At 35.5% G+C, this 15,345-nt stretch overlaps 1 protein-coding gene across 1 annotated transcript; it reads right to left on the bottom strand.

The window, feature by feature from the left end:
• Positions 1-10,694: 10,694 nt before the first annotated feature.
• LOC148512009 (putative olfactory receptor 2B3) lies at positions 10,695-14,630 on the bottom strand. The gene is made up of 2 exons (XM_088482395.1): positions 13,848-14,630; positions 10,695-11,273 (listed from the first exon to the last, which is right to left on the bottom strand). The coding sequence occupies exons 1-2, from the start codon at positions 14,628-14,630 to the stop codon at positions 10,695-10,697; spliced, it is 1,362 nt and encodes a 453-aa protein (XP_088338521.1).
• Positions 14,631-15,345: the final 715 nt, after the last annotated feature.

The raw sequence follows: 15,345 nt of genomic DNA, 5'->3' as shown, positions 1-15,345 counted from the left end.
TGAGTTATGAGGTGGTCAAACTTTACTGGAAATTAATGTCATTGAGGTTTAAAATAATGTAGGAACAAGAAAAGACCCAAAAAGAAATGATTTTATCTGTTTTAAAATAAAAATAAAAATCCAGATCCAAATACCATAACACTTATGGGTGGTTTTGCAAACCAAAACCCAAAACACAATGATGAAATAGAATTAAAACCAAAACACTGGGGTGCGCACACATCTCTAGGGAAATATGCTAATGTAACAGCCCCAGAAACTTGTAATGATACACCCAGCGGAGCCTTCATAGCTATACACAACTGCATACACATACTGTATGCAGCATTAGATGCAGATCAAAAACCATCAACAACCTGAGTGAGTCTATGGTCATTCAGCATTGCCGCTGTACCTGATATGCAGGAGCCAGAACATGCCTTTGTTTTACCCAATACTCTCTTTTTTCTCCCAAAAACATTTGCTTCATGTCATTAACTTGCAATTTAATCATCTCAGAAAAACATAATCACGATTCAATCAATGCACATTGCTGCTGTAACGCATGTGTAGACCAGTGATAGTCGCGCAACTGCATCATCATCAGAATAGATTACATCGGGCCCTATGATAAGATTTTCAATTTTTATGTAGTCAAAACTTTTTTTAAAATGCTTCTTAAAAATGATGGTAACGTGATGTTTTTTTGTTACCTGTTAGTGTAACTGTACCTGTAAATTTTTCTTCTTTTGAATGATGACTAAACTTTTCCTCTCTACATACATTCTTCACAACTAAGTTTAATAAATTTAAGTTTGTATAATAATCATTTTTTAATTTTCTTATTTGTTACTCCTTTAATTTCTCTCTAAAGTAAGAGAAATTTGCCATATATATGAAATGGGAAAATATATTGGTGTATGCAAACTTTCTGTGCTCACATTTAATCAAATGAAATTACAGTATGTTTCCCACTGTGACAGTGTCTTTAGACTTATATCCCTTTTACAACAACATAAAATTCCCTGTCTGATGCACATGAATGCACATCAACCTGGGATTTTTGTCAGTGTAAATGGATCCACCCGGGTCCAGGAACCCAGGGATCCAACTCGAGTAGCTTGCAGGGTTGGCCACAGGTCATTCCCATGGCACCCTGCAGTGTAAATGGTGCAATCCGGGTCACAATGACCCGGATCATGCCACATGCTGCCAGAATGGCCTGCTTAAGTGGCCCTTATAGATTACATAATCTCCAAGCATCCACTGTAAAGTTGAAAAGAGCTGGGTCACTGAAGACCCTGCTCCGGTGTGAATGGCGCTAACTCAGGAATATCCTGGGTCAGTGACCCAATATGAAAGGGTTCTGTGCTGGGTCTGATCTGGGATGGAACAGTGTTCCAACTCATGGATCAGACCTGGCACTTTGGTGTAAAAGTGGTATTAGAAGTACGGTAAAGTGGAGATGCAATATCTCTTATGTTTTTTGTTTTTTTCTCCATACAAAAATTTGGTATGAATAAAACAAGAACTACTATGAACTACCATTTGGACAACAACTTGGTATTGATATTGCTTAGAATATAAGTTGTAAATATTATTGTTATTCATATGTGACCTAGGGGCCTATTCCAGATGTTAATTATCAAGGTCCGAACGAACCCCAATAATTAACACCCTGACTCGCCATGGACGACGGAGCAATTTATCATTGCTCCGGCGCTGAGGAAGCTAATTTGAAAATCAGCTGCCCCAGTGAACGACTTAACTGCTCCTTTCAGAGCAGTGAATCTTTTCACTGCTCATGAGAACAGTGCGCATGCATGACCTACAGATCATGTATGTGCTCAAGAGCCCTGACTTCCAGCGGAAGGAGCCGGAGAGGAGCAGAGGGATCCAAAAGGATCCCTCTTTGCAACCTGAGACTCCTTTAAAATAAGGAAGGAGCGGTAGTAGTAGCAAACCCCATTTGAGGATCCTACCACAATCAAGCTCCAAAAAAATTATATATTCGGAGCTTGATGAATTCTGTCCCCATACTAGTGTATGGGGACAGCGGGCCATTCCACAAGAGGAAAGTAAGTAGGAGATATCTGTGATATCTCCAGCTTTACTTTCATGATGAATGGCCCAAACACTTCATTTTTACAATTGTAGGTGAAAATGTTAATTTTCACCTGCTTTTGTAAAAACTAAGTGATGAATAGTCCCGTTATACCCCTTTTACACTGGAGCTAAAACCCGGGTTATTGCAGGGTTAACCCAGGCAGCTCCCTGTTGTAAAACAGCAGAGGGTTGGATCACCGGGTCGAGTGACCCAGCAATCCAACCCAGGTAAATAGCAGGGTTTAACATGGGCATAGCCCGTGAAACCCTGCTGTGAGTACAGTGCACTCCAGGTCATAATGACCTGGAGTGCACTGCAAGCTGGCCGATTGGTTTGGCTTCAGTGGTGCTTGGAAAGGACGTCATCTCCAAGCGTCCACTTTCATGCCGGGAAAGCCGGGGCTATGCAGACCCGACTCCGGTGTGAGCTGCTTGTTGGCGCCGGCTAAATTCCAGGTCTGATCCGGATAGGAATTCTGTTCCAACTTTGGGTCAGACCCAGAATTTTGGTGGAAAAGAGGTATTAGTGTAGTTTCATTGTTTAGTGTGGATAATGTTTAATTAATGGAGCAACTATGACTAGAATACATTTTTTATTCTATATAAGAAACTGTAGTGTTGTTAGTGATTAATAGATTTAAAAATATAATAGCTTGATATTGATTTCTCTCTACTCATAAAATGACAATATTACTAATATCTTTTGATTAACTACATGATTGCCAAAATTCTAACATATTATAATATTTTCTTCTAATTGATTCTTAAAAAGTTTACCCTGTCTAGAAAATGTTTGCCAGAAACAATCAAAATAAGTTAAAATCATTTTTAGATTCATTGAACCAATTTTATGAGTAACAAGAAATAACATACTACACACATTAAGGGCCATTTTTAATAAAATAATCTAATTCTAAGGAAAGATTTGTACAAATGTTTAGTAAGCTGGTTCAGTTCTACTTGGTTACATTCAAATCTGAAAACTGATTTCTTTTTGGCTATCTGGCTCTAATATGTTTTGGATAGCCAATAAGATGAATCCAAACTGCTCAATCCTACTAGTAATAGGAGATTAAATTTTAGAAGGTATTGGAAAATGCAATATTGGTAATAATATATAATATCAAGAAGAATGAAGAACAACTTTATTCTTTGTATATTTTCAGTAAAGTTTTCTAATATATTGGTTTCTAAATACAGATAGTTACACAGTTACTAATGCATTCTCTTCTAATACTAAAGAGGTTTATAAGATGACTTTCACTGGATGGCCATATTCTGAAACACTCCTTCCCATCATCCACAGACAAACTTCCATCACCTGTGATCTTTCATTGTCACAAAACTAGATGGACTGATAAGATGGACTTGTAATTATTTGTAACAAGATGATGATGTAATTAAAGAGTTTAATATTTTTCTTACAATGGAGTTCTGCAGCTGTTTTCTACCATCTGTAGAATGTACATCTCTAAATTGTCACTCATCTCCAGAATAACTAACTCTATGACCTAAGATATTTCCAAAAAAATTTCTGTACCTTATTTTTTGTTTGTTTAGGTAGCATTTAGCTTGTTCCCATATATGTATTGCTTTGTGATTTCTGTGTCCATTAGCTTAGCAGTAGGTGTGAATAAATATGTTACCCAAATGCTATACAACCACCATTTGTCATCCTGCTCAAGTGAATTGGTCGGGTGCCTGTCTCTATGAATAATTCTCATCATGTAATAAACTATGAGATTGACTCAAAATATTTTTGTTATTTCACTTAAAGTATAAGAGACCACTAACATTCAGCTAACTAATGCATGTTGTGTTGTCATTGTTTGTCACCAACTGTGTCTGTAGTAATGTGCTCTGCTTAAAACATATATTAACATTAACATATGTTTCATAAATTAATTTATTTCAAAGCAAACTTGGATTAATATTACTCATTAAATAATCTTAATTGCCTTTCAGACTACAAATAATATCTAACGCTAAAATAATTCTACAAAACTAATTTGATAACTGTACTAAAAAGTGTTAAAATATTTGCTTTGGGAATATTAGGGAGACATACCTTATACTGGCTGCAGGCTCTAGCACATGTCCAGTAAGGATTTCTCATGATTTAGAAGAGCTCTTTATAATATAGCTACAGTATTCCTGAGTGTGTTATACCCTAGTTCATATGTCTCAAATGTACAATTACACAAATGCTCTATAAAAACATAAAATTAGCACCTTTGCCTTCTAATCCACCAGGGGACACTTTTCTTGGGAGATTCTTTTAAGTTGCTGCTCATGGTAAATGTTTTATGACTTTTAGTTTTAAACTTATTACTCAAAATTAAATGCAGGTCAAGCACATAATAATGTACTAAACAAAAAGACTGAAAATTCTCACATAAAGTGCTTAGTGATGAGTTATTTTATTGTCTTAATTTGGATGAGTGGCACCTACTATAGAACTTTCAAAGTTCCATGCAAAAACCATCTACAGTAGGTTATGAAAGAGGCAAAAATAATTTTACAGTAGTGCATAACCAATATGTGGCAGTAATCAGTATCATCTAGTGAACACTAGCATTTGCTTATCTTTAATTGAGCTTTTAGTCATGTCTTGCCTTTAATTAAAATAATGTACATACTGAACTTTGTGCAGTTGTAAAGTACCCAAAATGTTTGCACCATTATCTTCAATGAGGAATCTTGGGCAGAGTCTTAGCAGGGTGATCCATTTTGCTATGATATTCATGAGCTTTTCCATTATTGATACCAGAATGAGCTTAGTTAAGCCAGAAATACAGACAATAGCTCTGTGTGAATGACCTGATGTTGTGCACTCACACTACTATGCTGACAGGATGAGGAGGATACACATATAATTTGAGGAGAAGATCTAAGGCAATACAGACAAATACAATATAAAATAAAGAATATAATCAAACTAAAATAATCCAGAGAAAAAAAGACATGTTCATAATATTTCAAGGATTCTTTTTTCTTATCCACAATGACTCTGAGATGTGGGATATTAAAAATTAACACAACAAAAAAAGCAAATGTGAAATACTGCTTCAGGATAAGAATGAGTAAATGGGTCCCACTTCTGGTTATTGGAAAGTGAATATGGTGATGGTGTTTATAATATCCATAAAGTAAATAAGGATATGAAATAAGAGCCTCACCACCACTATTTCTTTAAGCTGGCCTACCTATAACTTATTTGAAAATAACTTGGGAAATATATATCAAGGTATCTTTTATCCTCAATACTCCACCATGTGGCACTCAAAATAAACCCTAAAAATGGAGCGTACCCCAACATGAATGATAGTTGGGATCCACATAAAATAGTATCTTTAAAACTTTTTTCATCTATTTCATTCACAGGACAATGCCAATATAGCAAATAGTAAATCCTTTATTCCCAATAGAAAGTAGTAAAGAAAAACATCTAGGCATAAAAATGGTATCAACATACACAGCAGAGTCCAAAGTAAATTATAGATGGTTAAGAGGAGAAAAATATATTTAGCAAAAAATCCATTTGCAGCATATAAATCCCCGAACTTAGACCTGCATCAGAAACATTGCATACCTCCAAATAAAAGTTCAGGTCTCTGTGGTTGTCCTATGGCTGCCCACATGTCTCAGCACCAATGCCATTTCAATCCACAATAGATCTTTATCAAGGTGTAATTAGAGAGTGGGATATGGTGATATTAATATCTCTTGACCGGAAGTGATGTAATAAAATAATTATTGCAAGACATTCTGTGTTAAAAATACAAATAATATCTTATATCATATACAAAGTGCACTGTGCATACATAAATGTTGGACATAAAATCCCTGCTCAGTGTCTACCAAGGGACCTATAGTTGGGCACTTAAATGGGACAATAGCATAATAATACTCGATTAGGAAAGTGGCGGACCGGAAGTCCTGCATTTCAATTGCTTTCCGCCACCAGAAGTATGTGTCTTCTAATGGTGCACTGTGTACACTGGGAACAATATTTTGGATCCATTCAAACAGTGCTACCGGTGAAGCAATGCAAACCGGAAGTCCTGTGTTCCATTTTCATTCCATATGGATCAGAAGAGTGTGTCCTATATAAAACACTGTGGTGGCTATGAAACAAGGGAATAGAAGTACTGTTCTACTTCAACTGGAATTCTATCTGTGTAAATATTTAAAATGAAAGGTCAAAACATTAAGTTAATTTATATGTGGTATGTGCCTCATTAAAAACATTCAATCTGTGGAGAAAACTAAAGAATATGTAGGACTTAATATATATAAAGTGTGAATGTGCAAAGTCAAAAACATTTTAAAAACAAATATGAAAAAGCAATAAATGCACAATACTTCATGATGATGAGAGGTATTAACATTTTGACACATAAATGGTTAATAAGTTGTATAAAATAATTAAAATTAATCTGAGAACCATTTTAACTGAACTAAGACCCTCTGGTATCAAACTTTTTAATTTAAAAATCCACTGCATCTCACATTTTGCTAGATTCCCTTCTATATCATGGTCTCTTCAATTTGATTTCACTTGTTGTATGCCATATATTTGAGGCCACATTTACATTCTTTGAGATATACTATATTTGTAGTGTGGCATGTGATGAAATCTTTTATCTCATAATGGGAATCTTTAACAGTGAATTTAGTGATTTTAGATTCTTTTGAGTTGATGGTTCTGCAAGCAATACAAGATCCGCAGCTATGAAATCCTTAGATTCTTGTTTGGGTTAGTGGTTCATTCTGTAGGGAACTTTGTACCAAATTATTTTTTTAATTATTACACTTTCTATATATATATCTTGGAGTATTTGGTATTATGTCCTGGATCTCTTACTAAGAGTTGTCAATATTTTTTATTTTTTCTTGATCTCTATAATTAACTCCAAAATTGGATAAAAAAGCCCATTTGGATATGTTCCCAGTTTTCTTACGTCTTTCCTTACGGGCATCCTCTCTTTGGATGACATTAACTTCTTGTTCTGCTTTCTCTATGATTTTCTTAGAATAACTCTTTTAAGGAATTTATTCAGCATATATTCCACTTGTTCCTTATAATGAACATCTTTGCTGCAATTTCTTTTAAGTCTAAGAAACTGAACCTTAGAAATTCCCTTTAGCCAATTGGGATGATGTTGGCTATTAAAAGGGATGAAGCTGTTTGAATCAGTTGGTTTTGTGTATATTTTTTTTGGTATTGATGGTATAATTTTTTATATATAAGGTAACGTCTAAGAAATTAACATGAGTCTGACTTATATTGAAAGCGATGCATACTGTATATTCAAATGATTGGAATTCAGCTTATCACAGAAATTGACTAGATCCTGCTGTGGATGCCTCCAAAGTAAATGGATATGTCTAGGAATCTATGCCAAGACACTAAGTTTGCACCAGCTAGTTGGGTGCCCCACACCAAATTATACTCCCAACGAGACATGAAAAGGTTTGCATAGCTTGGTGTGAACTTTGCACCCATAGCCGTTTTGATCCTCTGAACATACTCATCTCCCTCAAAGAAAAAATAATTATTCCCTAGAATGAATTGAATACCTTCCAATATGAAATTGATTTGATCTAGTACCATTTATGTTTTTTTGCCACCATACTGCATTCAAACCATCCTTATGGTTTATAATTGTTTAAAGGGATGTAACATCTGCTGTGACCAAAAAGTATTGCTATCCCATTTTATATTTTTTTAATTTATTGATGGTGTCTTTGGTATCTTTTAAGTAAGATTTGCCCCTAACCACTGTAGATTGGGGAAAAAAGTCAATAATTTCTGAAAGATTAGTGGTCAATCCTCCCAAACCTGAAATGATGGGCCGTCCAGGTGGAGCATCTGGATTCTTGTGTATTTTTGGTAGAGTATATATAGTAAGAGTTTGGGGATTTTGGACATTCAAAAACTCAAATTCCTTTTGGTTATGATGCCCTTCTACAAATACTTATCCAGAAACTGTTTATAGTTACCCCTATTTCTTATCAATTGGTATTTTTTATTTTTTGATATGTCTACCTAATTGAGATGATATTTCCTTGACATAATCTAATTTATCTTGAATAGTAATTCCTCCACCCTTATTACAGGGCTTAATTACAATACTATTGTCATTATTTAATGATTTCATAGTTTCTCTTTCCTTCTAAGTAATATTAAGTACTCCCTTATTCAGAACGGATGATAAGACAACATTCAGCAATATAAATAGCTCCAAATTACATTCTTTTTATCATTTTAAATAATTAAAAAAACTGGTACCAAACAGTGCATACACTTTATATATACAAATATGTCAAATGTGTATAGTGGCACTCAAAACACAAATAATATATGAAGGAGACTTCCATTTTTGCTTTTCCTGTAAAAAGTTGTCTCCTTTTCACTTTCAATTTACTATATACATATAAAAATACAAAAAACACACAAAATCCTCGTGTAGTACAGTTATGTAGAATTTATATTTAAAATCCACGAAAATGATGATCATAAGTATATAATATTGTGTATAGTCCACCACCTAAAGATGGAAATTTGTCAGGAATGCCCCCTTCTGTAACACTTACAGATCAGTGCTATGAATTGAGCACTTTAAGCATATCTTTTACACCTGGTCTATTGTAGGATTTTTTGCCCTTTAATACAATTTTAAAATCTTCTCGCTTACATTCATACCATGTGAAGAAAACAGTTCCCAGAGAAGAAATCCATAGTAAAAGATCCTTTAAATTTTGTGAACACTTGACATACAAATAGGTGTTAAAATGATGTTGAACATATAGAGGGATATTCAATTTGGGAGCAAAAAGTCAGTGCTGGACTTTTCGCTCCACATCGGAGGTTTTGCAGGGATAAAGTATTGGGCACATGCCCACTTCATCCCCGCATTCAATTTGCAGCCGGTGAAATGGGACATTGTGGAAAAGTAAGTATCGGGAAAAATGCAGGAATTTTGGGGAATTCATCCTGGGACACCCCAAATGATATCCAGATATGAGGGTTTACTGTGGGTACCCCCATTTTTCCCTGCTGAAGGTAATTAGGGTTTTTAAATAGCCACAGCTCTGGAGAAGGGGAGAAGAATAGCACTTAGATTTTTTTTTGCAAAAAATTTGGGGTAAATGAAAAAGGGTGCAAGCATATTTTTAAGTCCCTAAAGTACATTTTGAAAATTCTTCAAAAATGCCCCTGTCACTACCACCCATACCCTTTAAAAAACTTGCCGCATCCATGGGGACCACTCCTGAACTAATTGCACTAGTTTAAAACTTTGTTCCCCGTTCTTTTTTTAACTTCAGAATTCAAGTTAAGTTTTTGGGGTGTCCCGATTTATATTTTTATTTTTTTTGACACAGATTATTTTTAGGAGTAACTCCCAGGGGTGCAGGCTATTTTTTTTTAAGCCTGCACCCCTAAACCCCAATTCTGCATTTTTTTTCATCACTTATTACAGTGGTGAAAAGTTATCCCCATTTATTTTCAAAGACTTTACAACCTGCGAAAAGTCTTTGAAATTGAATAAAGGGATAATTAAAATAAGTAAAAACCAGCCCCGCCCAGTCAGAGACATTCTCACCGTTGCCATGGCATCGCGGTGTCCACAACATAGTGACATTCCCACCACCATCAATATTTAAGAACTAGACAAAAATGATATATAAAATATGTTATCACAAAAAATACATTAATGAACAAACATTCATGGCATCAATATGGATTACAGCCCACTTGTTAATAAAGAATTTTCAAGGTTTAAAGTATAGTAATGAAATTCATGGATATTCCTCTCAATGAATAATATAATATTACACTAAACCAATATCAGGACAATATAATAAGGTATATATAATTATACATTCTCAAGTTTATTTTAAAGGAAAATATTTTAATTCAGATGGTCATTGAGACGCCATGGTTTTAGCGTATCCAAAGTATAGATCCATTTAGATTCTAATCTGAGCAATTTCTTGTGCCTCTCTCCCCCTCTTTTGTCCTCAGGGACATGATCTCTTATGATAGGTTTGAAATTAGAGAGGTTATGATGGAACTCTGAAAAATGTCTTGCTACTGGCTGCTCAGAAGTCTTGCCACCCAGTGCAGCTCTGATGGCTGATCTATGCAGTGCCATGCATTCCTTAAAGGAACGCATGGTCTTTCCTACATAATATAGCCCACAAGGGCATTTTATCAAGTACACCACATATGTGCTGCTGCACGTAAGTACATGACGGATATAATATTTACATCCATTATGAGGATGGTAAAATACTGTATTGTCGATCATATGTCGACATGTGGTGCACCCTCTACACTTGTAGCAGCTACCGACTTTTTTCAGTGTCTTTGTATTCAAAATCAGATGTTCCTTTACATCGGAATATACTATCCAAAACCAAATATTTTTCCCGCAGTTATAACAAGGTCTGATTTTCATTTTTTTAAGAATTTTTAGATTCTTATCTGATTGAATGATAGGCCAAAAGGTTCTCATTGTTGAGTGTATTGTTCCAGATGATGTATTATAATATTGCACCCAGTTTAGTTTATCATCTTGACTCTTTGTGGATTTCTTCCTCTATATATCCTCTCTTGGGATCAACTCAACCTTATTCCTGGCTGTTTGTAAAGCAGATTCATTATATCCCCGTAACTTAAATTTCTTGGTCATATCATTAAGGTTGGTTTCCAATTGTTGTTTATCACTGGATACTCTCTTCACCCTTAAATACTTAGAATATGGGAGTCCTTTTTTGGTAGGCACCAGATGATGACTTGCTGCTCTTAGGAGAGTGTTTCTGTCGGTCAATTTTGAAAATAGGGATGTAATGATTCTATTATCTTTGTTGGTAATTCTTACATCAAAATACATGATGGTTTCCACACTCATGTTGTAGGTGAATTTAATTGGACAATCACATTTATTGATGTTCTCCATCATATCATTGAATTCTCCAAAGTCTCCTCTCCAAAAGAGAATAGCGTCATCTATATAACTTTTAAAGAAAAATATCTTATCGCTAAAGTCTCTGGTGAAAAAGAGATCTTTCTCAATAGAAAACATATACATATTTGTATATGTAGAGGATAGTGCATCCATTGCACTGGAGATAATAATCTCCATTATAATAGAAATAATTATTAATGAGAACCATTTCTAAGAGTGACAAGAATAAATTAATATCAGGTCACGTATACAAAGGATTGCCTTCAATTACTTTTCGGGCAGCCAGAATTCCCTCTCAATGTTGTATGTCTGTATATAAACTGGTAATGTCTAGTGTGCACATCCATAAATTGTCTGGTAGGTCATCCAAGTTTTCCAATTGATTAATCAAATCAGTAGTATCCTTAAGATATACCGGATCTGCTTGGACATATGGTTGAAGATGATAGTCTAAGAATATGGAGATGTTACTAAACAGTGAGCCACAGGCCGATATGAGGACCTTTCAAACTTTTGTGAATTTTTGGCAGACTGTATAAAAGCGGGACAATAGGGAATTCACATTTTATAAAGTCACATGTATCATTATCCAATATGGCATTATGTACAGATGTATCCAAAATCACATCCAATCATGCTTTGTAAATATTTGTAGGATCTCATGTCAATTTACGATAAGTGTTTGTATCACTAAGTTGAGATTGAATTTCTGCATGATAGTGTGTGACATCCTGAACCACCATTCCACCCCCTTTGTCTGCTGGACGGAAAACAACATCTCTATAGCCTTCAAGTTTTTTAATGCAATCCATTTCTCCTGGGATAAGTTGTCAGTGAAGGGTTTGGAATTTTGCTGTTTATGGATGATGTGTGCATCTAATGCTTTCATAATTCCAATAATAGATTAATTATTAGTGAATGGATCAAAACTAGATTTCTTTTTAAAGATCTTATTGGCTGTAGATTGAAAATTCATATCCTCTTTATCTTTAAAGTGGTCTCTTAGTTTAAGTTGTCGATATAAGTGGCACCGGTCAATTTTTCATTGAAATTCGTCAAATTTCCTTGTGGGGACAAAGCCTGAGGATGAGGATTAAACCTCAAAATGTTGCAGGAAACTGTGGACTGAGGACCTCACTCAGAGCTGCTCATAAAATGCGAGCCCTCGCTCTGAATGAGGGCGGCACCTTCTATTTTTTGAGCCGGCCTCCTGGCCACTCGCTAGGCTGTAGGTTACCACCTACAGCTTTAGCGAGCGGCCAGGATGATGGTCGCGATGGTCAAGAACATTGCAACCATCAGGGTTTGTGAGCAGACCCTTGCAGTAGGGTCTCCGCTACCCCAAGCCCTAGAGAGCTTCCGGCTCTAACAGAAGCTCTCCCACTGACATCACTGCTGATGTCAGTGGGGCAGCCCACAAATGGCAGGCGTTCACATGGGAATGCCTCCGTTTGTGATACCACCCCACTGCCACGCCTTCAAAATGGGGTGAGCTGTCAATCACCATCGACAGCCGCCCCTTTTGTAATGAGACCCAGAGCAAAAGAGATTCTGTCTCGCTCTGGGACTTGCGCACACACAGTGCAGCCACTGCACATGCGCAGGGATCACCATCAACCCGCTTGTGAGCACTGAATTGCTTGCGAGTGGGTCTGAGTGAGACCCAGAGTGTCTTCTTTATGCTGTGTTAACAAGAACATTGAGTGCTTTTCATACTGCTTCTCTCTCTCCCTCTCTCTCTCTCTCTCTCTCTCTCTCTCTGTCTCTGTCTCTGTCTCTCTCTCTCTCTATATATATATATATATATATATATATATGAAACAATGGATTAAACATTGGTTGAATCAGTCCTTAACATATACTATAGTAATGAATTTGTATCTTCCTGCTAGAGAGCTTGGATAGGTTTCATTTAGTCACATACTCATGCATAGTCATCCCTGCCTTTCCCAGCTTTATCCCCTTCCCTCCACACACAGACACGCCTCTGACTTAAAAGTTAGTTCTTTATTACCCTCCCATCTTTTTGCTTCTTTTTCTTGCCCTTCTTCTACCATTTATTTTCTTATTTATTTTTATGTATAGGTTATGAAGTGTATAACGTCACAAGGATTTTGTTACTGCTATCTGCATATTAAACTTTTTGTGGCTTCACTACTTTGTAGTTGAATGCACAGCTTATTGTACTCAGGTATATTTTTTTGGTCACATATCCTATAGACATATGTGTTGCAAATTATTGTGTATGTATTTATCACATTGTGTATTTGTTTATTAGTGACACCTAGTTTTTTGGTATATGATTTGTTGGTTTCTAGTGTAGTAGTGTGCACAACACTCCTTTAAATTGTTAAAGTGCTGTAACCCTTAGCATGACCGGAACAGACTTGATTTTCTGCTTGAACCCTGTATCTTGCTCTCTTGGACTGACCCTAGGCTTACATAAAATAGTCTTGCTCTTCTGCCTAATCTTTTCTACCTTGCTTCCTTGGATTAATTACTGTCTTGGCATGTAACAAACAAACTTGCTTTACTTTAAAACTTCCACTGCTAGATATTTTGTGCATCAGATTGTTTGTTGTGTTAAATGAACTATAATGGCAATAAGCATGAGCTGTGAAATAGTTTCCTGTGATGCTAAGAGACAAAATAACCAGTTTAGAAGTTTTCATGGAAAGACCAAATAGTTTGACAAATTAACTACAAACTGCTCACTCTACACCATCTAATATTGGTGTTTTGTCAATCTAATGTCTAAATTTGTCAGAAGAAAATGTTTCTAACTCTAAATTTAGGAAAAGCTGCTTTTAAATCATTATTCCTAAGTGTATATATCAAAGGAATCATCATTGGTGTAAAAATTCCATAAAATATAGCCATGAATTTGTCTGTTCCTGATAAAGAGCTTGACCTAGGTTTCATGTAGGCAGCTATACCTGAGCCATAAAACATTGTCACAACCATCATGTGAGACCCACAGGTGGAGAAAGCTTTCTGCTGCCCAGCTGCAGATGTCATTTTTAAAATGCTTTGAAAATAAGATATTACAATAAATGTGACTGGTGCTATGAGAATAATCACACTAAGATCAAAAATAACTAATTCAATAAGAAAAATATTTTCACAACCCAGTGATAACACTTCTGGCACCTCACACACAAAATTATTAATTTCATTATTGTCACAATGATTTACACTGAGTGTAATAATAACAAGTGAAGTAGAGAAAATAAACCCACATATCCATGTACCCATGGCTAATCTCACACAAACCGCTTTACTCATGATTGTAGTATAATGTAATGGATAACATATAGCTACATAACGGTCATAAGCCATAATAACAAGCAAAATACACTCATTTATCCCTAGGGAGAGAGAAATAAACATTTGTGCTGCACACTCAGCATAAGGGATAGTTTTCGTTACTGACATCAAATCTTTCAGCATCCTCGGCACAGATGAAGATGAATAACAGAGATCCAGAAACGAGAGGTTAAAAAGGAAGAAATACATAGAAGTATGAAGATTAACATCAATCAGAATTATGATAGAAATGTTTCCCATTAATATGATCATATACACAAACAGGAAGATATAGAAAATAATAACTTGTGTCCTGGGTTGACTGGAAAGTCCAAGAAGAATAAATTCCGTTAATACTGTATTTTTTTTTTCAAAGGCATTCTTTAAGGTAAAATGGAAAATGATCTCACTGATCTGTTATAAAATAATTATTGTTGTTTTCTCAGTTGTAAAACACTGAAAAGAAAATCATCTACATTACACTTTGTAAATATTTTTACCATATATAACCGATAAAATGCCTAAAAAGTAACATAAACATAATGAAGTGTCATGTGGATTACAGTAAGAGTTGGCTGCAGCTCTATCCCTCTGTAATCATCTTCATATAATTATAAAACATCTGACATTGTGAAGGCTGAAGGAACCAGCTGTACTGTAGTTGCATCAAGTAATGTCCTCACACCAAGGACAAGGTTGCTTAGTAGAACTCATTTTAGCTCCTGGATCCCGTGAAATAACTGTCATTGATTTTGCTCTATCAGTCCATCATTAGTGATCATTGTCTTTTTAGGGTATAAAAAGTCAGTATGGATTGTTAACCTCCACACCCTAAGGAAGGAAAACATATTCTAAAATGCGTTGGTGAGCTGGAGGACCCCTTGGTTTTGGATCGACTCTCCCCTTGAATTTGCTGAATATCCATCTAAAGGAACAGTTCCATGTCCCATTCCTATGTCCGTGATATGAGTGGTGA

Source organism: Taudactylus pleione, unplaced genomic scaffold, assembly GCF_031769625.1.
Source record: "Taudactylus pleione unplaced genomic scaffold, aTauple2 ptg000286l, whole genome shotgun sequence".
Classification (NCBI taxonomy): domain Eukaryota; kingdom Metazoa; phylum Chordata; class Amphibia; order Anura; family Myobatrachidae; genus Taudactylus; species Taudactylus pleione.
This window is presented reverse-complemented; position numbering and strand designations above follow the sequence as displayed.

Coding starts and splice junctions, on each gene's coding strand:
- LOC148512009 (XM_088482395.1), bottom strand. CDS start 14,630: ATGGGAAACATTTCTATCATAATTCTGATTGATGTTAATCTTCATACT. Junction 11,274..13,847: donor CAGCTTTTCCTAAATTTAGA/GTTAGAAACATT, acceptor TGTCACTCTTAG/AAATGGTTCTCATTAATAAT.